We start from the raw sequence: 23,875 nt of genomic DNA, 5'->3' as shown, positions 1-23,875 counted from the left end.
TTTGCACTGTAATACCTTTCTTCTCCTCCAATAATCTCATCAATTTATTCTCTATTAATAAAAAAGGACAAATCCCTGCTGTATTTTCAGTGGACACTCATTCATTTGGTTTAGAGTGTGGAGCTGCTAATATACTGCTGGTGTCTAAGAAGCCCTGGTCTCCTCTTTGTTAAATAAAAGCCACAAACAAAACAGACTCCAAATACAGAATTTTCATTCTGAATGCTTTGGTAAAAGGAGAAGCTAAGGGCTAGGCAGCAGTTTGGCTCAAACAATGGTAAACATTCTCACTTACCCAGATAGGAACATATGGATTAAAGCTTTTGTCCTTCAAATCTAGTCTTTTGTCTCTATCTTACCACTACAAGATAAATGAGAAGTTCAAAACAGTGCTTTGACTGCCCTTGATCAAGGACTTTGCAGCAGGTAAGGGCTAATGTCCCAATCTGGCATAGTATTTAAGCATGTATTTATCTTAGAGCATCTATCAGCAGCTCCACAGCTTTTTGCCCTGGTTTGAGGCAGGCGAGCAGATTGCTGCATGAAACCTTGTTAAAATTCAGAGGCACACAAAAACAGATGAGTGATCAAGAACTGTGTCATTAAACATACTGCACTAGATGCTCGCATTGCCTTTTCTTTTTTTTTTTTTACCCAGAGTAAAAGTAGTTGTATTCTCCATCTCAAAAAAGCAGAAGCCTTTTATTATATAAAAAAGATTTTATTATAAAATTATGCCATACACAAAGGAGTTTTCTGCCACATAAATTTTCATAGTGTAGTTTTAACATTAAAATAATGTCCAGAAGCAGGAATTTAAGTTAAAGAGTCTCTCAGGCTACCTCTGGTTGCTTGTTCTCTATGCAGCTGTTCTCCAGTAGCACACCTTTTTGTATTCTCTTTTGAATCGCTGTTATTTTTCCTCTTCTCTCCGAGGCCGTTTGCGAGGGTTCATTTCAGTACTTTCCATGTTTTGGGTGACAGCTGGAGGCTGCACATCTCGGAAGCCATGGGGCTGTAATATGTAAGTAAAATCATGTGATATCACTTCTATGGATATAAAGCATGAGTAACTAGTTCCCAGAAGATCAGAATAAGGAAGGCATGATGCTATCGTTTATTTTAGCTGAGTGGCTGCAGAATGTTTATAGACCAGGCTAAGCTCAGAACTGAAAGGTTCTCAGCACACATACTGACTAATAACTGCCTCTCCTGGTTTTACTTTTTAAAGATACTTTCTCTTCATCAGTGAGGCTAGCATTTTCATTTTACCATTAATAACCCCTATGACTGCAAAGCAGTGCTTCTCTGTAAATTAACTTATGCTGTCTATTTATTTAAATTAAAAGTCAAATCCTTCAGCCCATATTCAAGTCAAACTCCCACGGAAGCAAGATGACTGCTGGATTATTAATCACCTCAGCCATTTTCAGAAACAAAACTGAAAATCTCTAAGACCTAGGGTATTTTTGCTTCATGCATCTATTTAATGAACTGAAAACACTGATGAGACATTTTAAGAACAGGGTATCTGAATCAGTCTTTCCAGACTGCAGAGACTGTCCCAGCATAGTGATTTATGGGACACAATGGGCTGAGAACCTTTAACTGCCAAAAACTACACATCGAATTGAAAACTAGATGCTGCTACCCAGTAGAGAGCTTAAGGTGATCTAATTTGCTTAGTAACTCTGGTATTTTCTGTTGCATTAGCTCACAGTTTGATGATATTAAAAGATATTAAAATATGAAAGATCTGGAAAATTTGGTTAGTTAAATGTCATCAATTATCACATAACATTGAGATGTTATATGAAGCCTGCAACTGTCTTTCCATCTCCAAATGCTGTGTAGGGAGCCCTGCTGACAGCTTGGTGAAGGGCTCTCACTGCAGTACAGACTTAAGACAGGAAAAGGTGTTAAACAGAAAAAGAAATTGTTTTGGGAATCCTAAACACCCAGGTAGAGACAAGGGGAGGGAGGTGAGAGCATTTCAGGAAGGCTGGCACTTCAGGTTAGTGCAGTGTGAAAAATCAGCTAGAATTACTATCAAATATGTGACATTTTATTTTATATAAAATGCCAACGTGTCCCACACCAAGATTAACCCAAGACAAAACCAAACAAAATGTTTTGCTTAAGTCTTTCATCTCTCTATTTCTATTTCTAAATGCCTCAGTCTGCTATTTTTTTTTTAAGGGAACAAACAGCTAGAGCGCCACAAGGGCAGAACTTGTGCAGTCCCTCTATTTTAAGCAACTCAAGTGTTATTCTAAATAGCATAATGGGGAATCTTCAAGTTTAGTGTTTCACTGCTGCTTGCATCTAATCTTTGCCATTTCCCTTAGGCACAAAGGTGGATCAAAGCCAAGAATCCACTTAATCCAGCATGCTAGACTCTCGGTAAAAGCATTCCAATGGCTATAAAGGCCAGAACATGATGGAGTAGGCTGCTTAGTATGGATGTTTTGCATTCAGTTAAAGGCATGTATATACTAGACACAGCCTCTCTCCAGTGAAAAAGAAAATAAGAATTTTGTATGCGTATCCAAAGCCTGATAATCATCTTTATATGGAGAGAACATGGCTAACAGAACTGTGGTTTGAAAAGGGCCACTTGGACCTATGTAGCTTGGACTTATTACTGTCATTCTGGGTTGGTCTTCAGTGTCTCCTGGAGTCCAGACTGCATCAGGACTGACAAAGATAGATGGTGTTATTACTTGAAAGGTAAAGGTATTCTCATTGTTAGTCTGGCAGACTCTCCAAATTTCAGGGAAATACCAACAGTTCCTACCCAGGATACAGGTTCTGGGTCTCTGCCTTTCATGATCAAATAATCAGGTCATACTACCTGGGACATTTAGCTCATCTGATTCACCCGTTTACTCCCTTGTGCTTAAATCCATTTGCATTTCTTATTCTGCACTTAAGAATGAATCTTTATCAGCCTGTGAAAAGTAGTATTTAATTTGGTAGGTGTTTCACAGCTTCCACGCTTGCTCAGACTGGTGACCAACACTTGGAAAAGAACTAGAGCTCAGGCACTAAGTTACATACTTCTCCATCAGCATACAGGCACCGAACAGTTTGGTACTTTTGACAAACTGGCTATCTGATTTGCATTGAAATTAACAGCACGTATAAGCCTAAGCATCTTGGAGGATCTGAGCTTCTTGAATTTATGATTTTTTGTATGCTGGTTATAGATGTATGCACACACAGATGTGCTAGATTATTTGGAAGCACTGAACACATATTTACATCTTCCAGTTTAACCACTGAGATGGGAATGAGAAATAATAACAGCAAACAGTTACAATTAGACACGAATTTCATGAAAGAAACAGGGATAATACAATTTTTTTTTTTTACTTACAGAAACCGTCTGCTGAAGCAGCTCAACAGGATTAAGGGGGAAAAAAAACACGGGGATAATCTGAAGTTTTAACTAATCTTTGATTAGGATGCATGCTCAACTGTATTTCAAGATAGTGTGCATTCACATGGATGAGGAGAGCATAGCTGTTTTATAATATGTATAAAGCTGAAAAGGCAATTAAACTAAGATAAAATCCATGCGTTTGGCAGCTGGAGAGAGAGGGCTACACAGTCACTCCACATGATCTAAACAACCTTAGAATGTGTTCCCATTTACCCTTCCAGTCTTTACAGATCTAAAAAAAAAAATAATAAAAAAATAACATATAAAGTGGTATTTCATCTATCCAGGTGAATATATTTAGAAGTGAGGAAAAAGAATCAGATTTCTACTCAATAGTTTGAAGACCTCATTTTATGGCAGCATTAAAATCTGCAGGAAATGCTATGGCAACGTGTTTCCATGAGGACACACAGCAAATAGCTATGGCATGTACCTATGTATCTGACATTTGAAGATATAAAAGTTGAGTGCTTACTTTTTAACCTATAAACACTTTAGACAATATATATTCTCATTAATATGCACCTAAGCACTCCACAAAAGAAAATCATAGAATTTACCTAGGGCTGAATAAGGACTCCAGCTGGAGGCTCATCGTTTAATAGTGATGGAAGAAGAAAATCTGTAGGTACTGCCTGGTCATAAGGTCACTGGTAGGACACTACAAAAGCTACAAAAGACCTAAGTACAACCTGTGTTATATCAGGCAAAGTACTTAGAGCAGAGATGTGGAAATATGTATGGCATAAAGCACTGCTAAGGCCTCTGGAATACCATATGTGATGCTCATTCTTGTCCTAAAAAAAATACATTCAAACTGCAACAGATGCAGAGAGGAGCCACTGGGGAAACAAACAGTCTGACAAGAGAGAAAGCAGCCTGGCTTGCTGAGGTCTCCCGAAAGGAAGGCTCAGAGTGCAAGACTGTCTTCTGGAATCGCACATAGGCCAAGAGTTAACATCAAGGGCAGATAAACTAAGCAGCAATAGCACAAGAAGAGATGGATGCACGTTGCCGGTAAATTTGTTCTTGAAATCAAACTCTTTTAACTCTTAAGAGCAGTAACATGCTGGAACATTTTTATAAAAAGGAGCAAAATATTCGTTAACCTGGAGACATCCCAGTATTCCTGGCTAAGTAAGCTGAAATGCAACACTAAGAAAGCAAACTGCATTCTCAGATTTGTCTGTATCTGAAAAGTTACATCTAACATTTCTGTATCTCCATCCCAAAAGAAATACTAACTGTAATGGTATATGGTATGGTTGACTCCTTCTGGCTCGGTGATTTGTACAACGTTGCCAACCTGGTTAAACAAAAACAGATAATAATCATCAGCGATACAATAATACAAAATTCCAAGTAACCAAATGATCAGACCCAAATTTTCCCACAATCATGGAGTAGATCACCAGTGCAATTCCTATGTGTGTATTTTCATATAGGTTGTATAAATTGTGGATGCCAAAATCCCCTCCCTGTGTGACCTGTCAGCTCAAATACAATACAGGCCTACTAACAAAGAACGACTAATTAGCCTTGCTTCATCACAGTATTTCATCACTTTTTATGAACAATATTAATTCTGAATTAATTTCAAATGCCACTTTCTTAAAATGCAAACAAAAAAGGTTTTGAGCATAATTCTTTCCTACTACATTAAGCAATCATTTGTTGCTTCACCTCTCAGGGTTGGGAGATACTCTCAAGAATTCAAAAACTTTCTGGGAGTTTTTTTCCTAGGTACTTCACAAGGCTGTCAATATAACCTAGTAGATGAAGAATGAGAACAAAATGTTTTATTTCTAAGCCTGACCTTGCCACTGACATACAGCATAGCTTTGAGTAAATCATTTCTCTTGTATTTCTCCTTTAACACTTTTTCGATTTTGTTCATTTAGATTCTAAGCAATGTATCTTGATTTCTGCTTATGCAGCACCTAGCCCAGTAAGTGCTTGTATAACACAGACTGAAGATTGCAAAACACCTCAACAGCAAGAGATTTTTCAACCAGTTCCATGGCTGTTAGTCTGCACCAAGCCCACCTGCCCAAAACTACACTTATGCAAAGCCAATTCAGAAAGTGTTCTCTCTGTTCCAGGACAGCTTACCAAGGATCTTGTTAATTATTTTTTTTTCCCCTCCCTGAGGTGCCATTCTATTAGAGAGCACGTAATTACAGCCTGAGGAACACTGCCACTTCATATTAGCTACGCAGGGAATTCCTCAGAACATGTAAGTGGTGGGTTACACTTTACAAAACAGCCTAAATCTGAAGCTGTAGAAGCCATGCTTTTACAAGCGCTCAGCTGGAGCTCTGCTGCATACCTCTGACTCAACAGGATCTTTCCTCACAGTACTGAGAGCCCTTGTAATTAAGCTCTGACACATTTCCAGTAGTAGAGAGAAAGAAAGAGACAGGTATCACATTTAGTCAAAGCACAGTAAAATAATAATAATAAAAAAGGCAAATGGATTCTCTAATGGTCATCTTTGCACCTCAATAACCTAATATAAAACCAAGAACGACAAAACCACTATGGATCATCAGCTACAGGTAACTTATGTACACGTGCAACAAAAGCTAGCTACTTCTGCTTTTTACAGATAGGCAGTTAAAATCTAAATTGTTATGCTTCCGCAGGCCCTGCTCCACGTTAGCTGCATATTTAGCACAGTAAATAAACCACGTTTGCCTATCTTTGTCTTTCTTTCTGGAACCTATACCTTCATATTTCCTCACTCTGTTGCAGAAGGAAAAAAAAGCTCTTCAATTCTGATATACAAAATTAACTTTTGTTCATTCCGCAATCGTCATGTTGATGCAACTTCTCCCTTATAAAGGCTGTTAACTAATCAGTGTTAATTTAATTCAAAATTAAACAGACAGCTGTAATCATTCTGCATTGCCTTCAAACTCAGAATCTGAAAAACAAAATTCCGTAAGAAAATGTCACAGCATTTCTCTTTCAAGTTTAACAAGCAAAACTATGCACTACAGCACTCCAGTAGCATTTTTGTATGTTGTTTGCAGACGATTAGGGAATTGAACCAAGCCTCCTCAAGTCTCAAGTTGCAGCACTGCGATACTACATGCAAGGCAAATTCAACTGTCCAGGAAATGGAAGTGAGCTTGCAATACAGAAAGAACCAGGAAACAAGGCAGACCTCACTGCAGCAGACAGAAGTTTATACTGTTTTTAGAAGGGTCATCTTCACTCCTTTGGGCTTCTAAAATGATCTTCCATAGGTCCACTCTGTACTGTAAGGCAGCTCTCTTCCCAATCCTCTACAGCTCACTGTAACTGAGTATTTGCATAGCTGTCCAGTATTTCAGAACCATCCTACCACATTTAAAACCGGAAAGGTCCAACAGCTGCCACTGAGGCTAAGGGGCCTCTGTTCTGTCTTTGTGAGACTTAATATGCAGGTGGAACGCTTTCTTTGGCATCAAACAGATTTATACTGACCGGGGCCTAAAAGACAGAAGCAAAGAAATTCTACTCCCTGCTTGCAAAGTACATACAGTGAGAATGAATTTGCAGGAAAGCTCGCAAGTCTGTGACAGAGACAAGCCGTAACTTTTTTTTTTTTTTTTTTTTAAACCTAGCTGCCAGATCCTGAACTCTTGAGCCTAAGGAACTGCCATTAGGCTATTTTGATCAGACATGGCACAGCACTGCAACAAGCTGACCATAGTAAAAAGGAGAAGCAGAACAGTTCAGTGACACCATCTTAGGTTGAACTAGATAGTTCTTAAGTCTCAATAGCCTGGGTCATAGAAGACCAAGCACAAAAGTCAAATTCAAAACCCTACTTGGCAACTAGAGCTGGTTTGAAAAGACTCTGAAATGTCACACTTCTCAGTATTGCTATGTACCTTACTGGCCTACACTTTCACTTACCTCTGACTTTTGTCCCAGTGAAAGATTAAACGCACAGTAGCAGCATGTCCCCAGCTTTCTCCTGGGTAACATAAAATGACAGGCCATTTTATTTATCTCCTATAAAAGCAGCAGCAGCATCAGTAAATTGAAGTGAAATTAGACCAGTCTTCAAACAAACAAACAAACAAACAAAAAACCCACCATGATTAAACCATATATACTTTTCTTGTAGTAACGAATCACATCTTTTTCATACATGCAAGGATCAAATATACTGAGACAATGAATAACCCATGGACTCCACTGTATTTTATAGAAAGCTTGATGCAGTACTTTTTGTATTTGTAGAAATTTTTTATGTATACTTAATAAAGGATGGGTACTAGACTAATCTTGAAAACAGAGGCAGTAGGAAGAAAAGATTTTTCTAATTACTACTTAAGAAGTCTAGTGGGTATGTCTAAATCCTACTCTAAGATTCTGATATTCTGTCTCTTAGGCGTAATTATAAGCAAACATCACTCCCTTTGGGATACATGCTTTGGGAAAAAGTCAATGATTATTAAAGTATTAAGGGTCCCTGAAGCAGTCTTCCACTTCTGACAGAAGAATGCAAAAGGAACACAACCAAAAGTGAAGGGAAAAGAAAAATAAAAAGAGAACCAAGTTAGGAATGTTACTGTATTTCATGGGAAATGGCCCGACCGTTTTTTCACCCCTAGCAAACTCAGTCAATTTACAGACAGATTTATTTGGTGTTTTTCTCTGTTCATCCCTTCAGTAGTCTGAAGATGGATTAGATTTTAAGAGTCATTTGGGTTAAGTGCTGCAAGCCTCTCCTATTCACCTGCACACAGGTCTAACTTCTGGATCACTTATTCATTGGATCTCCATCACGTCGCTAGGCCCACATGCCCCATGGGCTCCGGTACTCATTGTAGCATGGTAAAGAAAAAAAACATGATTTGGCTGAAGACCTAGGCCCTCTAGGCATCTTGCCAGACCCTGCTCCATGATATTTAATTTGAGATTTTGGCTACCAGACACAGTTCCGAGTCAGAGATCAAAACACATTTTACAATGGGTACAAATTCCACACCAGAATTTTTCCAACTCTATCAAATATAAGAAAAGTATGCTACTGTAAAATGAGACATTTCTGAGTTAAACTGGTTGCAGATTAATATTTGACCTCCTTTCTAAATATATCAAGTAGAAATGTCTAGGAATACCCAGCTTAGCTATCACTGGTGGGAAAGAGAGCTGCCCCTCCATAAAGCTCTTGACTTAATACCTTGCAGCATCTGTGCTTTTTTTCCTCATAATTAAGAGCTTTCCTTCTGCTAGGAAGATGAGTAAGAGTTTAGAGATTAATGCCTTTGTACAATCTTAGAAATGTCAAAGGCTTACTAGTCAATGGGGGAAAAAATATGTAGGGGAGGCAATAGGATTCACTTCACTTGGGGTTTTGCTCCTGACCCATTCCTAAATAGTTTATTTGGCTACAACCAAGCATAGCTGAGTATGAGGTTCTTTAGCCTTTACAATGGGGCTGTTGAAATAGCATCCTTTCAGAGAGGGTCATAAAAAGCCACACCGTAATCCACCAGCTCAATACTTGCACTGAGTCTATGGAATAAATTCACATCAAATTGAAAACAGCTTTGTATCATTCTGAAATACTCAACTTGAGATATTGCTGTTTAGAATGAACAGAACATCTCCTTGCTTGAATATTTTACCAGCTGCTACAAACCCTCAATTTTGCAGGGTACATACTATTTAGTTCAACAACACCATGTGGTTACACACGCTCTGGTGAGAGTCACAATCAGTTTATGGTCAATAGGAGGTTATGTCAAATTAAATGTTTGTAAAAAGTAAAAATATGCGCAAGACAATACGTGATGCCTATGAATTATAGCCTGCTCTGAATCCTTTCATATTCTTTATTGTCCCTGCAACTTAATAAACAGAATAGCTCTCAAACATTGCTGGCTATTTAAAAAGGACAGAATCTATTAGCTTTAATTCAGTCTATAGCCAGAAAGGCTGCCAAAAATAACTAATACATCAGAGAGCAAGAGGCAAAAATGACAAAAAGGGTCAGATACTGAAAGCTGGTGCTTTATCTGCATGCACAGCTCAGAGTTCCACATTCTCCAAGGAGATGATCTGTATTTGTTCATCTTATCTTACATCTGTGCCTAATGGTTCAATGCCTGTACAGACACTGAGAACATCTTTGCCTTTGTACTGTCCCCTTTCTCTCCTTCCCCTCCAGGACAAGGGGTTCATTACTTAGTTCACAGAAACTGAAGCTGTGGTCAGAGAATTTGTGCCCTTTAACTGCATCACAAAATAATGTGTAGTTATGACCTACAAGAAGAAAAAGCTCAGAATTTAACTCTTAATTTGTCAAAACCTCTACTTCAGAAGAGCTGTTCTATTTTCCCCTATGGCTAGGGAGACCAGACCAGCAGAAAACTCTATATGAGTTATTCTGCTCATTACAGGGTGAAATGGAAGCCCGTAAAAAGAACACTTAAACACACTATGGGCAGGCTGTAATTGAGGATCCCACAAAGAACTCCCCTCTACATCCTAGCTGCAGGGAGCAATGGGTAGGCAGTTCCAGCCACGCACCAAGTAAGAAACACCTTTGCAAATAAGCAATAGAAACATGTTCAAGTGTAATGGCAAAACAAACAATTTAAACTTATCTGGAGAGGCAGTGAATGATTCTCAGGGAATTCAGGAAATTGCAGTGTATTTTGAGGTGTGCAACCACTAAACTGGACATGTGTTCTTGTTGGTGCTTTAACCTGGTCATCGCCACCTTTGTGCCAGAGGTTTAATGCTCCCTCCTCCATCCCTACCTTCTTTGTATGATCACTCACCAGACAGTTTCAACCTAAATTACCTGATTTACCAGCAGCTTACTTACTACTTAAATAGCTGAAGCTTACCTGGCCCACTTTTGGCAGAAATGGATTGGGAGACAGTCACATAAACAGCTCAGCCAGCATAAAGGATGAGGCAGTGACCTCCAGCAGTAGTAGTGGCCTCCTTAGCTGACACAGCTGCAGCTGGAACAGAGGTTCCTCCACAGCCTAAGATCCTCAGGGGAAGGCTGCATCACACTAGATGCAGGTCTCAATCTAGATACTCAGGCTGTTCTTAGCAGCACCATGTGCTTCCCCTTAAAGGGTGATTCAGTCTGCTTCAGGAATACTGATAGGTGTAATAATACAGAGTTAAGTATTAAAAATTGTTGAAAAATAAAAAAAAAAGTCCAATGTTCTCAATCTGAGTTCCTGCAATTTTCAAATGTCATGACATTTGACATTTTTAATCCCTTTTCAAATACCTAACCGTAACTCTAACCTCCATGCCATGTTTGCATTTAGAATAAAATTTAATAGTTGCTAATTATAATTACAATGCTGACATATATAAGCCCTACTGCAGTTCCCCAGTGCTGGCGGTTCCAGATGGGACTAACAGTTTCACCATGGATTCCGCTACTCTGCAGAAATTCAGCAGGCAACTTCATTTCCTTTGCTCACAATGCCAAAAGAGAAGTCGTACATGGAAACATTAACTCAGGTTTCAACTCACAAGCTAAACACCTACCTAAAGCAGGTACCAACGTGGACTGGCTTTGTCCAATCCTTGTTGTCATTTGGTTTGTCAGAACTACCTATAAATGGAAACAGAAGCAAACAAAATTTCCAGAAAAGCAGCATACTAGTGGGAGGGAAGGCACGGATTTGTAAAAAGCTTTATTGATGAAATAATTCCTTAAGCACAACTCTTGCCAACGGAAATGAAGCAGTGTGTTAACAAGAAGAAACTATAAAGGTGCCTCATCTTTTCTCAACAGCCAAAACAAAATAAGACAAGCCTGCAAAATGTATTTTCAGTGTGCGTGAAAGGCCTTTAAATCTATCATTCAAGACTTATAAATAAATAAATAAATAAATAATTTTATTCTTTCCCAAGGGACACAAATTCTGCACAGCTTGTATCTTCTACAGCATTTGTATTGAATACTGTTTGGATCAGTATCTAGATGCACATGACTTGTACTAGCCCTCTATACAGAGACAAGAGTTCAGTCACTGTGGCATAAATGAACTTGATGGTGCTGCACAAAGCGTGTATAAGTCTAGTGATTAACAGAATTTCTGCACCTTGTAGTCTAAAAATGCGCAAGAGGGTACAATACAAAGCAGAATGAAAGTGAACAGACAGAGCGGGGGAGTGTTTTCGCAGCACAAATCACTCGTAGGAGGTTCACAGACAGTCTAGGTTAGATCTCTGGTAGAAATGGGGGTGGGTGAGACAGAAAAGAGCCAGAAATATTAATTGCAAAGTTCATTAAAAATGAAAAATAAAATAAAAAACCAATGTACCTATCTTAAACCTTACGGGTTTTCATTGTTTGACATGCTGTATGATTCTTACTTGAACAGGTAGAAAAGCACACTAGAGCAAGCAACTCCACTGAGCACAAGGGGCACACGCTAAAACTCATCACAAATGGATGACAGCAGCACCCCAAAGGCTTCCCACCTCATTACTGGGGAAGGGCTGCTCTGGACATCCCAGCACAACCCACTGAGTTCACCTTTACAAACTCAAGAGAATTACCTTGCTACCATTCAGATTGCCCAGCTCTGCTGCCAGTCAAGTAATTTCCGAATTTATTTCCACGTAGCTTGCAAACAGTCTAACTCAAGAACTAACGAGAAGGTCACTGAGTTAAACCATTTCTGAGGCTCTGTGACTGATCATTCTTTTTTAATCATGTGTTTATTTAGCAAGGGTTTGTACTGAACTCCTCTCTTTTTCAATAGAAAAAAAAAGTGTATTTCCCTTGACAAAAAAAAACATGATACAATGACAACCACTCCCTCTCAAGGTCACCAGGTACCCAATTTATGAGTGAAAGCACTCTAACTGGAGGCTGTGCAAACGAAACAGTCACATAACATTCGTGTCCCCTGGTGCTCACACCAACAGGAGGAGCATTTATAATTCATGTCATGGGGGAAAAGGGGCACGCTTTCAGCAGTGAGCACCATCACCTAACCCAGGCAGAACACAGAGCTGTGCTCCTTCCCTTCCTGCAGCTATCAGAGGAAGCAGAAGGGAAGGCTCATTTTTAGCAGTTCCGAACAAAGCCAATTGCGAGAGAGAGTTGTGGGTGACAAGGAAGCAAGACACCTGGAAACAGATACAGTGGCAAGCACCATTTTGAGACCCAGTAAGCTCTAATTCCTGAACAATGCTTTTCTGTGCCATAACAGACTTGCCAAAACAACTTCTGGAACAGATACAGCTTCCGAGTGCCATCTGCTGGTTACATGGCTGCACACTTGCAGGCCTCCATACTGGCATAAATGATGGAGGAACAATGCCCAGGAAGGAAGCTGTGGGTTTCCATGGGTGCCAAAACAGCAAACCAAACTGCAGCAGATAAATTGTTTTTCCTCCTTAAGGACAGAGCCTCCACTGAGACAGTAGTTTATTTTTAAACAAAGGGTAGTTGTAACTGCTAAATATTCTGATGGCGTTTAACGTGTGTGCTTTGTAGGGAGAAGTTACTGAAGAAGCATTCTATTTCCAACCAAACCATGGAAGAAGATGATATGAAACAATAGGAAAAAAAGACACACTACCATTTAATTAAGATTCACAGGATGCTTTTTATTCAAATTTTACTTACTTTGGCAAGTGCAAGAATTTTCCATCTACACAGTTTTGCCTGTGTGATTCATCTATACTTACCAATCAAACTGGCAAACATAATAGGAAAGGACATTCCTGCAGCTTTAATTTGCTGTCTACAGACAACTACAAATCACATTGGTTTAATTCTTTGTAATGTATTTATTCCAAAGTAGCATCTTTTGTGATTTAAGCCTACCCAGACTTACCGCTGATTTATGATCATTCGCTATGATGATCAGCTGTTGTGCCAGACCGTTCAAAAGCCTTGTTCGAAGTGAGAGGTCCTCAAAGTCATGGCGAAATGGAAATGCAATTCCATCAATCACCACCAGTCGGACCTCAACACAGAAGAAAAGGAAGAACTGTCATTACTATCCTACAAACTGAAAAAAACAAAAGAGATCTTGCAGCTCTTTGTAACAGCTTCGGGATGCTTTATATAAGGTGATAATTTTCTATACTGGCATCCACGAGAGTATCAAATAAAACTTATTGTTATTGCAGACAATCAGCATTGCACAAGAGTGCGAGGTAAAGAACCTCAAGCTCCAAACGCACTAGAATGCTTGCTAAGTGCAGTACTGTATTATTCACAGAACTATACTTCAGTCAACTCTCCGCGAACACTTTATTTCACCTTCTCCCTCAAAAAATAAGAGCCAAACCAAAACCAGAAGACATGCTGTTTGCAGTCACTGTTAATATCATCACATTCTGAAGGTCCCATCTATCTCGGAAGCATTCATTTTAACAGATGCTTTAAGATAGTCCAGACGCTATGCAATGGAGCTGAGTATCTATCCTGCCTGGAGACGCTTGCTTTGCTGAATTATGGCTTTTGTAGCAATCATTAGCTGAGCACAATGCTGCTGCAGGCTCATCACCCTCAAGACACTACATAAACATTAGTCTGGGATTTTGATTTATACTAACTTAATTTGTTGTAGCTGTTCTGTTGACCCAAATTTGCCTGAAATACAGAAGGGAGATGGATTGCCTTACGGTGTTCACGTTAAGCTGTCTCTAAAATCTTGGCTATCTGCATTAACGTACAAGACAACAAAGTGGAAACAAGAAAATTCTCATTTTCTGTATATTGATTTAACTCATTTAGTAGAAAGTAGCTTTGTGGCTGGAACATATAAGCCTGCAGCAAACACAGTGAAATGGCCCTGTGGCTCCAACTGGAAGAAAAAAAATCTTTATTTGAAAAGAACACCAAATAGTTGGAACCAAAATAAGATGTTTTTCTCTTATCATTTTTCTCCTTCCTGCAAATTAATTTCTATGAGCCTGTTCATCTTTGCTGTGTATAATTGTTGAGTGTAAGAACAATCAGTTTAACAGTATAAACATGACTCACATTAAAAGGGAATGTATACATAGTTATGTAACTTGCCTATCAGATTAAAACCCAGGTAGGATGTAATTTAGTTTATTTTCTTCCCACTGCACTTGTTATAAAATAACACAGCCTCGCTTTGAAAAAGTTTAATAATACATACCCTTCACATCAGAGTTTTTCTCTGAAAGACCTTAATGAATTGTTTATTATGACAAGGATATTTTCTAAGATAGTCTTTTATACTTTATCGTTGTTTCTCTTACTACTAGAATCTTAAAGTAACTTGTATCACCCCGTCTTTCTTTGCATCTCTCCTAACAAAACCTAAAACCTGGAGATTTTCCTGCAGTCCCCAGTCTCAGCTCCAGATCTGCACAGAAGGATCAAACTAATTTTAATGAGAGCTAGATTGCAATGAGCAATCTGTCGAGCCACTTATAGCCTGTCCAAGGAACCACCAGAAGGTCTTATGGTTTTCCTGCAACCTTCAGTATTTCAGGCTCCAGGCCAAGCAGCAATAATCAGCACAGATGGTACCAAAGAACTGCAGCCCAATGTAACTGTGCTAATGAAGCCGTGTTCTTTCCACAAGAGCAAACACAACAGGGCACCGTTAGTACCTGGCAGAGAAAGGGAAATACCAGACTACACTATGCAAAAGTAAGACTCCCATCTGTGCTTTCAAGATCATAGCTTCCAAAAATGGAAATGATATGCAAAAAACAATTTAACCAAACAACACTGATTTGTGCTCTGTTGCAATGAGGCACAAATCTCCTTCCCCAAATCCTGCTCGGGAGTGATCTGCTGTGTAGAACCTAGAAATCTGGAAAGGAGGTGGAGAAAATATGCCTTGCAACAGCATTTCACTAAGAACTAGATGGTAGGCAACTTTTTGGCTGTAGTCCACCCAAGAGTTAAGCTGCAGGCTCTCGTTGCTTGTAGCAACAGAAGATGTACTAGAAAGAAGTTACAGTCACTTTCTGGATGCCAAGATGTGCAGGATGCTTCTGGTCCTCAGTGATCTTCCAGGGGGGAAAAAACTGGCACTAGGTCCTTCTGATCCCCCTGCACAACAGTCATCACACACGCACTGAGCTCAGACACCTGCAAGGCAGTTGTGTGATGATTCCTAAATCAGTCCTCATAGAAATATAACCTTTGTGGCAACAAAAATCCAGTACCCTCACCTTAAATTCGAGATTCAGAATGGTGACAGCATTGGTAGCAAAAGCTAATTACTTTCAGGAGTAATTGGGACAGGAATGAAAAGCAAACAAGCTTTACATTTGTACTCTGGCATCAGACAGTACATTACTGCCAGCCAAGCTGATGAGGCACCAGCATGTTACTCTTATTATACCGGAGAGTATCCCTGAAAATCTTTAGTGGAAAAATGAATGTTATCTTCAGGTAAGTCTGCAATAACTCTTACCTTTGAATGCTCTGAAAGAAAGTCTGGGAGCAGATAGACCTGTGCTAGAAGCTCTATGTAGTCACGGCAACGGAAGTAATATATGTGAGAAAGGATACTTTCAAGAGAAAAAGTCTCCAAAGCCTTCTGATGATCTGAGAATAAATAGATGAATAACTGAGTCAGAAATCCATACTAGTGCATTGCTACTATTGTCATTCCACCATACTATGCCTTCCACATACAGCAACAACAGCAGCAAACACCCCAAAAACTTTGTTAAGACAAACAGTGAAGGTAAAGAGTGTGGAAAACATGTCTTCCATCTGGCTGGAAAGTCAGGAAGGTAGCGAGCAGATGCTATCTCAGCACTTGCACGTGGGTACACTTGAATCTCCAAGGGAGTGTGCCAAAAATGAAAAATTAATTTCTGAAAAAGAACTTTTCCTGTAAATCATTTTCAAGCCAGAACACCACTAGAGGACAACAGTGAGCATTAATCATTCATTGTTTAATGTACAGGAAGTAGCCCATTTATCTTGGGCTAAAAGTGTCCTTTTATCTTTGTTCAAACACCGTTCAGCCATGCTGCCTTAAGAAATTCTGCCTTTTCTCTTTTTCCTCAGCTGCTCTTCCTGTCCCTGCACTGCAGCACCTTATCCTTCAGTTTTCCCAGCAGAGCTGTTTGCTTTTGCTGTAAATTCAATCATTAAAGTGATTCATGTTTAAAAAAGATAAACCAAGATCCCTAAAACAAACAAAAAACTACCAACGAATCATCACCCAGAAAAAAGAGTTATTCTTAAACTAGATCAGCTCAGCCTGCAGCATGGCTCCAGTCACAGTGACGCAGTTCACGGTATCATATGTAGGGGTGGAAGTAAAAGGCTGGCAGCAAGAACTGCTTAAGCCAGCACTGCTGCTGAAACTCTCAAACTGCAAAATAGCAGCCTATGACACACCAGTTTCACTCAGCTCCCAGCCTACTAGACAGAAAGAAACGTGTCACAGAATCATTACCTTCTTCTTGATGAGCTTCAGCAATTAGCTGGCAGTGCTGCACACAGGCGGCTGCAATATCCGCTACTCTGTCTACCATAAAACTTCCTTCAGTGTCAATGAACACCGCTTCTCCACAGACACCCCCGAAGCATTCTGGAATCTGTACATCTACCGCCAACTGCATGCTGTCACGGGAAACAAAGACAAAAACATAAACACGTTTGTTACAATCATCTTCCCTCCTCACTCACTACATTTCTGCTGAGAAACACATAGAAGAGGAAGGTGCCTAGCCATCATCAAACTGCGAATTGATCCGGACTCTCATTGTAGTTAAATTCAACAAAGAAAAGATTCTCAGTTGCACAAAAGTAATCTAAAAATAAAATACCATAGCTGTGTTTTCCCAACACCAGGCGCTCCACAGACCTCAGTGATCTTTGTCAGCTGCACGCCACCTCCCAGAATATTGTCTAGGGCCGAACAAAAGGTGATGATGAAGCCCTGCGCCTGCTCTTCTTCCAGAAGCTCCAGTGCTGTGCACTTTCTGGTGGTGCCAGCTCCCCCAGCAGTCCTTGCTGCATCGCCAGAACATTCCTGCCTTACAACCTGCAATGCCTCCAGTGCCTCTTCTTTGGAGATTCCAATTTCTAGGAGAGACAAAAATCATGAAACGTTACCTTATTTTTATAAACAGCAATTTAAAATACAGACAGTACAACTTTTTAACAAAATGTGCCAATTCTGATGCATAACTCAAAATTATTAATTATTTTAATGTAATAGTGCACAGAGCTTGCCAACATCTCCGGAACTAAAGACCTTATTTTCAAGAGAGATGATTTTCAAAGCAACTCAGACCAATGATGCACTGGTGGCAATAAGCACTGTGTAAATAAAAAGCCCAGAGCACTGTTCGCAGATGCGGTTAGGATCTGGGAGAGCAATGTGCATCGTCTACACTGAATGCACTGTTAAGTTAATACCATTTGAAGCAAATAAGGCCCTGAAAAACAAAGTCAGTCTGCAGACTAGTAAGTGGTAGTGACACCTACTGCTGGTACCGTGAGTACTCAGGGTATTCCGGGGCTGAGCACCTTCACACCTTATTTTTAGATGTGAAGCACAGCCCTAGGAACAGAAGTGAGGCAGCACAAGCACGCTTGGGTACATCTTTATACACAGGGAGGCCAGGATCTGGCTACCACTACAACGGATCATCATAGATAGCAAAATTTCTAATAATAAAAATCGCGGCGCGCTTCTTACAAGGGCTGTACAAATCACATTGTAGATTCCTGAAGGGAAAAAAGCTTCTTAACTGTACATGTTACTTTCTTATGCTTAAAACAAAAGCAGCTTCCTAACTGCTTACGGTGGCTGACTGTGCTTCAAACGTGCAAGGGGGGAAGTCAGCGAGAGGGCATATTCTGAATTTTTAGCGTCCCATTTGTGCTTATCACTCAACTTTTTTTTGCAAAAGGGAATATTCTGAATTTTTAGCGTCCTATTTGCACTCATCACTCAACTTTTTTGTGAATTTCGTGTTGTTTTTATTATTATTATTATTATTATTTTGGAAACGAGAAGGAACTTTTGCCCATTTTCTTCCTTGGAGAGATGTAGAACTCCCTAAACATCCCCCCCCTTCCCTGTCCCCTCAGAGCGACTCCTCAGGCAGCACCGAGCCCCCCCCAACCCCCCCCCAACCCCGGGCCCAGCCCCGCGCCCCCCACCCGCTTCCCCCCGGAGCCGACCCGAGCCCTCCCCGTGCCTCTACCTCTGCTCAGCCCGCAGGGCCCGGTGTCCAGCAGCTCCTGCGCGGTCTGGAAGCCGGCAGCCGCCAGCCTGGCCCTCAGCGCGGGGCCGAGCGGCAGGCTGCCCACCGCCCGCTGCATGATGCCGCCGTCCCCCCCCCCAGGGCCGCGCTAGGCCGCACCGGGCCGCGCTAGGCCCCGCCTGGCAACCGGGGGAGAGGGGGGTGGAGCACTGCGCATGCGCCGCCCGCTGAGGCGCGAGGAGAGCCGGCACGTGACCGCGGCCGTTAGGGGGCGGTTGAGGGCGGTTGGTGCTGAGGGGGTGCTGAGGGTCCTTGGGGGGGGGGGGTGCGGGCTCCGTGCTCCCTTCAGCCCGTCAGAGAGGCCTCTGTGCCCCGCAGGTGTGAGAGGTGTGTTGGTATTTCCCCGCTGTCTGCTCTCGGCGCCCCTCCTTGTGCCCCTCTGCCCTCATCGGGGTGTTAAGGCCTGGGGCAGGCTCTCCTCAGCGAGCCGCCGGGCTCAGCGCCTTCGTTCTCTCCTCAGGGTCCCCGAGGAAGGAGCGGCCACTGCTCAGAGTCACTTGCTGGTGTGTCGGAAGCGAGGAATAAGTCCTGCTGTGGTGATTTGCAGCTATCTGCCAATTTGTGTTGAGGGAAGAGGATGGCGCACGCGCTCCCGCTTCCAATTCCCTGCCCTGTGCAGCTGGGGACGACAAGAGGGGACTCCCCCGAGGCTCAGATGCATGAGTGTGTCAGACAGGGGAACTGCGTCAAGGTGAAGAAGCTTCTGAAAAAAGGTAAAGCTTCAGTTTAGAGAAGTCATTGCAGGAAAGGTTTACTTACTCCTGTATGCTTGTGTTTGTGGTAAACGGGTAGAATCAGCATAACGTCTGTTAATTCAGTTTTGTCATTGAACGGTGTTTACAAAAGGTAGCATATTGGGTCTTTTCTGGTAAACGGCACCAATAAGTAAAAAAAAGTATGAAGAGAAGTAATCTGGAAAGACTTAAGGTTTTAGTTGCAAGGTTACAGTACCAAAATCGTAAGGAAGTAATTGAATACTGTAAAACTAACGTTCTGGAAGTCTGCTTTAGGAATATGTACATAGGGTTTAAATTTTAGTTCTGCTTGCAAAGGTCTTAAAGTACAGCTTAAATGCTGGCGTTTTTAGCACCCACATTTTTAATGACAGGGAGAAAAGAGCACTGCAAATGAAATGTAGTATTTATGCAGTTCTACCCCATTATTACAAGCAGCTTTGTTTTCAACTTGGAGATTCAAAGAGCAGAACTCTGATAGCACAGAAGCACTGGGACAAAAAGCAAGAAGGAGGCAGTAGGGACAAAACAGGGAGCTCGAGGCGTGGTCTCTGTCCCTGGAGGCAAGAAATATGACTGTACGGGTATTATTCTGGGATCAAATATCATCTTTTTCAAACCGTTTTTAGGGATGTGAGCAGCAGGTGCAGCTCCTGGGGGTGCGACTCCGCTGCAGCCCTGCGGGCACTCCTAGAGCGCTGCGGGGCGGGGCCGGCGGCGGGCGCGTGTGATTGGCCGGGCAGCGCGCTACATGCAAAGGAGGGGGCGTGGCCATGGAACCCACTCGCGGGGCGCTCCCGGGGAACGCGGGGCCGCAGCGGGGGCGCGCTCGGCGGCGGGGGCGCGGCGGAGCGCGGGGAAACGGGGGAAACAGGGGACTAAGGTGGGGACCGGGGGGTTGCCGTGAGCTAGGGGCCGGTTGGCGGCCGTGGGACCCGACGAGGCGGAGTGGTAGGGTCAGGACTATACTTTCAGGGATCATTTCTGTAGTTGGTAACTAGAGGAGTGTGATCGAAAGTGTCCGGCGTCACAAGCCACGAGGAGGAGCTGCGTGCTGTCTCCTGAGCGCGAGGCGGGCGGGCGGCGCTGCTGCAGTGCAGGAGCCTCCCGCCATCGATGACCGTTCCCGACTCCTTTGTGGGGTTTGGGAGGGAGAGAGCACAGGCTGAGTGGTTTGTGTCCTTATTTTAACGGTGTCAAAAGCAGAGCAAATTCTTAACCCCTAACAGAGAGACTGCGGTGCTGCCAAAAGCTCCGTGCCTGCGGTAGCTCCATGTCTGCGCAGGGGGCATTCAGGGGTCTCCACCCCAGTGTTGCCCGGGCTGGAGCAGGCTGCGGGGATGCAGCGAGGTCCCCTTATCCCTGTCCCTGGGTGGCCACAGGCACTCGGGGCCGGCAGAGCCGACTCGCTCCGCCTGCTCCCTGCACGCCACCCCCGGGAGGCCGCGCCGTGTGGCCGCGGTGTCGCTCACGGGCACCGGAGCTCCTCGCTCAGCACGGTCACGGAGCGGCCCCGTTACGGCCCCACGCGGCCGCTGTTCCCGGTGCCACCGCTGCTAACGCCGCTGCTGCGCTCACTCCGCGGCGCCCCCGTGCCCGCGCAGCCGCTGCGCTGCCTCCAGGGGGCGCCCCCGGCCCCGCTGCGTGGAGGAGCGGGAGCGGTGTCCACACTCCTCCCTCCCTGAGAGCGGTGAACCTGATAGGCCGGGTAGCGCGCTCCATGCAAATGAGGGGGCGTGTTCCGTTAAACCCGCTCGCAGGGCGCTCCCGGGGGGCGCGGGGCCGCAACGGGGGCGCGCCCGGCGCTGGGGGCGAGGCGGGGAACGGGGAGAGGGGGAAGGCTGCGGGGCCGTGCGGGAACCGGGGGTTGCCGTGAGCTTGGGTGCGGTCCGCGGCCGTGGGACGCGTTGGGGCGACAATTTCGGGTCAGGACTATACTTTCAGGGATCATTTCTGTAGTTGGTAACTAGAGGAGTGTGATCGAAAGTGTCCGGCGTCACAAGCCACGAGGAGGAGCTGCGTGCTGTCTCCTGAGCGCGAGGCGGGCGGGCGGCGCTGCTGCAGTGCAGGGGCCTCCCGCCATCGATGACCGTTCCCGACCTCTTTCTGGGGTTTGGGAGGGAGAGAGCACAGGCTGAGTGGTTTGTGTCCTATTTTGCTTGTAAAAAAACAGACTTAATATGAGCGGTTTCATGGAAATACTTCATCTGCTCATGTGTTCATATTCCCCTGGCACACATCGGCCCTGAGCTGCTTCTTGCCAGCGCAGCTCCTGGTGCCCCCCCGGCCACTCGGTGCCCATCGGTAGCAGGGACAGCAGCGGCCGGACTAAGAGTGGGGAGGGTGCGGCCACGCTGCTTTGGGTGTCGGTGTCCCGAGGATCTGGGGGTGGTGGAAAGAACTGCTTCGGAACTCTGTTGGCACCCCAGTGCGGGGGCTACGTGGTGGTGTTCTGGAGCCGGCTGTTGTAGGAGGGAAGACGGCATGGAGGGTGCTGGGAGCGGTCCTGGGGGACTGGGACAGCTCGGTAGTGGGCTGGGGAGAAGAAGCGTGCCGGGCTGCGGGAGGCACCGGGAGGCCGCGTGCCTCGGGCTCCGTCCGCAGCACCGTGACCCCTGGAGCAGGGCTTCCCGGGGGCTATGGGGTGCTGCTTGGTGCCCTGCTCTGCGCGCTGCGCCGGGACACGGCGTGAGGCAGGATCCGGAGGCAGTGTGGGGCCAGGAGAAGCCGCTCCGTGTTGCGCTGACACCCGGCTGTCCCCTCCGGGTGACACCGCACCGCGCGGGGCTCCTGCTGCTACCCTGCCCCTGCCGGCGGCTCGGCGCTGCCCGGGGACCACCGGCCCCGACTCCGCTCCGGGGCTGCAGCGCGGGGGCGGGGCCCTGAGAGCGGTGCGCCTGATTGGCCGGGCAGCGCGCTGCATGCAAATGAGGGGGCGTGTCCCGTTAAACCCGCTCGCGGGGCGCTCCCGGGGGGCGCGGGGCCGCAGCAGGGGCGCGCTCGGCGGTGGGGGCGCGGCGGGGAACGGGGAGAGGGGGAAGGCTGCAGGGCCATGCAGGAACCGGGGGTTGCAGTGAGCTAGGGACCGGTCGGCGGCCGTGGGACCCGTTGGGGAGAGAGTTTTGGGTCAGGACTATACTTTCAGGGATCATTTCTGTAGTTGGTAACTAGAGGAGTGTGATCGAAAGTGTCCGGCGTCACAAGCCACGAGGAGGAGCTGCGTGCTGTCTCCTGAGCGCGAGGCGGGCGGGCGGCGCTGCTGCAGTGCAGGGGCCTCCCGCCATCGATGACCGTTCCCGACTCCTTTGTGGGGTTTGGGAGGGAGAGAGCACAGGCTGAGTGGTTTGTGTCCTATTTCATTTGTAAAAAACAGACCTAATATGAGCGGTTCGAAGGAACGATTGCTGCTGATCTCTTTTCGTGTCTCACTGGACCTCGCTGTCCCTGAGCTGCTTTTTGCCAGGGCAGTGCCTGGTGTCCCACAGCCTCTCGGTGCCCATCGGTAGCAGGGACAGCAGGGGCCGGGCCCCAGCGTGGGGAGGGGGCGGCCGCTCTGCTTTGGGTGTCGGTGTCCCGAGGGTCTGGGGGTGGTGGAAAGAACCGCTTCAGAAGTCTGTTGGCACCCCAGTGCGGGGGCTACGTGATGGTGTCCTGGAGTTGTGTGAGGGGAGATGGCGTGGTGTGCGTTGGGAGCGGTCCTGGGGGACAGGGACAGCTCGGCAGGGGGCTGGGAGAAGCAGCAGGAGGCACCGGGAGACCGCGTGCCTCGGGCTCCGTCCGCAGCACCGCGACCCTTCGAGCAGGGCCCCCCAGGGGCTGGGGGTGCTGCTGCGAGCCCTGCTCTGTGCGCTGCGCTGGGACACGGCTGCAGCGCGGGGGCGGGACCTTAGAGCGGTGCGCCTGATTGGCCGGGTAGCGCGATACTTGCAAATGAGGGGGCGTGGCCATGGAATCCACTCGCGGGGCGCTCCCGGGGGGCGCGGGGCCGCAGCGGGGGCGCGCTCGGCGGCGGGGGCGCGGCGGGGCGCGGGGAAGGGGGGAAACAGGGGACTAGGGTGGGGACCAGGGGGTTGCCGTGAGCTGGGGACCGGTTGGCGGCCGTGGGACCCGACGAGGCGGAGCTGTAGGGTCAGGACTATACTTTCAGGGATCATTTCTGTAGTTGGTAACTAGAGGAGTGTGATCGAAAGTGTCCGGCGTCACAAGCCACGAGGAGGAGCTGCGTGCTGTCTCCTGAGCGCGAGGCGGGCGGGCGGCGCTGCTGCAGTGCAGGAGCCTCCCGCCATCGATGACCGTTCCCGACTCCTTTGTGGGGTTTGGGAGGGAGAGAGCACAGGCTGAGTGGTTTGTGTCCTATTTTGCTTGTAAAAAACAGATTTTTGGTTGTGGAAGCGGTAGCGTGACGCCTCGGGGTGTTACAGATCCGTTTTTCCTAAAAGCCAGGCTGCTGCTCTGCACTCTGATTGTA

General features: G+C 45.2%; 1 protein-coding gene across 4 annotated transcripts; it reads right to left on the bottom strand.

Annotated features, from left to right (window-relative positions):
• Positions 1-748: 748 nt before the first annotated feature.
• RAD51C (RAD51 paralog C) lies at positions 749-18,775 on the bottom strand. 4 transcript variants are annotated; one of them, XM_082776466.1, is made up of 9 exons: positions 18,614-18,775; positions 17,225-17,483; positions 16,852-17,018; positions 15,853-15,986; positions 13,279-13,410; positions 10,970-11,036; positions 7,352-7,412; positions 4,691-4,751; positions 749-1,015 (listed from the first exon to the last, which is right to left on the bottom strand). In XM_082776466.1, exons 1-9 carry the CDS (start codon positions 18,729-18,731, stop codon positions 914-916), a joined length of 1,101 nt encoding a protein of 366 aa, XP_082632592.1. In that variant the 5' UTR covers positions 18,732-18,775; the 3' UTR covers positions 749-913. The 4 variants fall into 4 exon arrangements, with proteins under 4 accessions (XP_082632592.1, XP_082632593.1, XP_082632594.1 ...); XM_082776467.1 differs by lacking the exon at positions 7,352-7,412; XM_082776468.1 differs by lacking the exons at positions 7,352-7,412; positions 10,970-11,036.
• Between the last annotated feature and the right edge of the window lie 5,100 nt (positions 18,776-23,875).

This window comes from Aythya marila, assembly GCF_965140915.1.
Source record: "Aythya marila genome assembly, chromosome: 20".
Taxonomy (NCBI): Eukaryota; Metazoa; Chordata; class Aves; order Anseriformes; family Anatidae; genus Aythya; species Aythya marila.
Note: the sequence above shows the minus strand (reverse complement) of the source record. Positions and strands in the feature narration are given on the sequence as shown.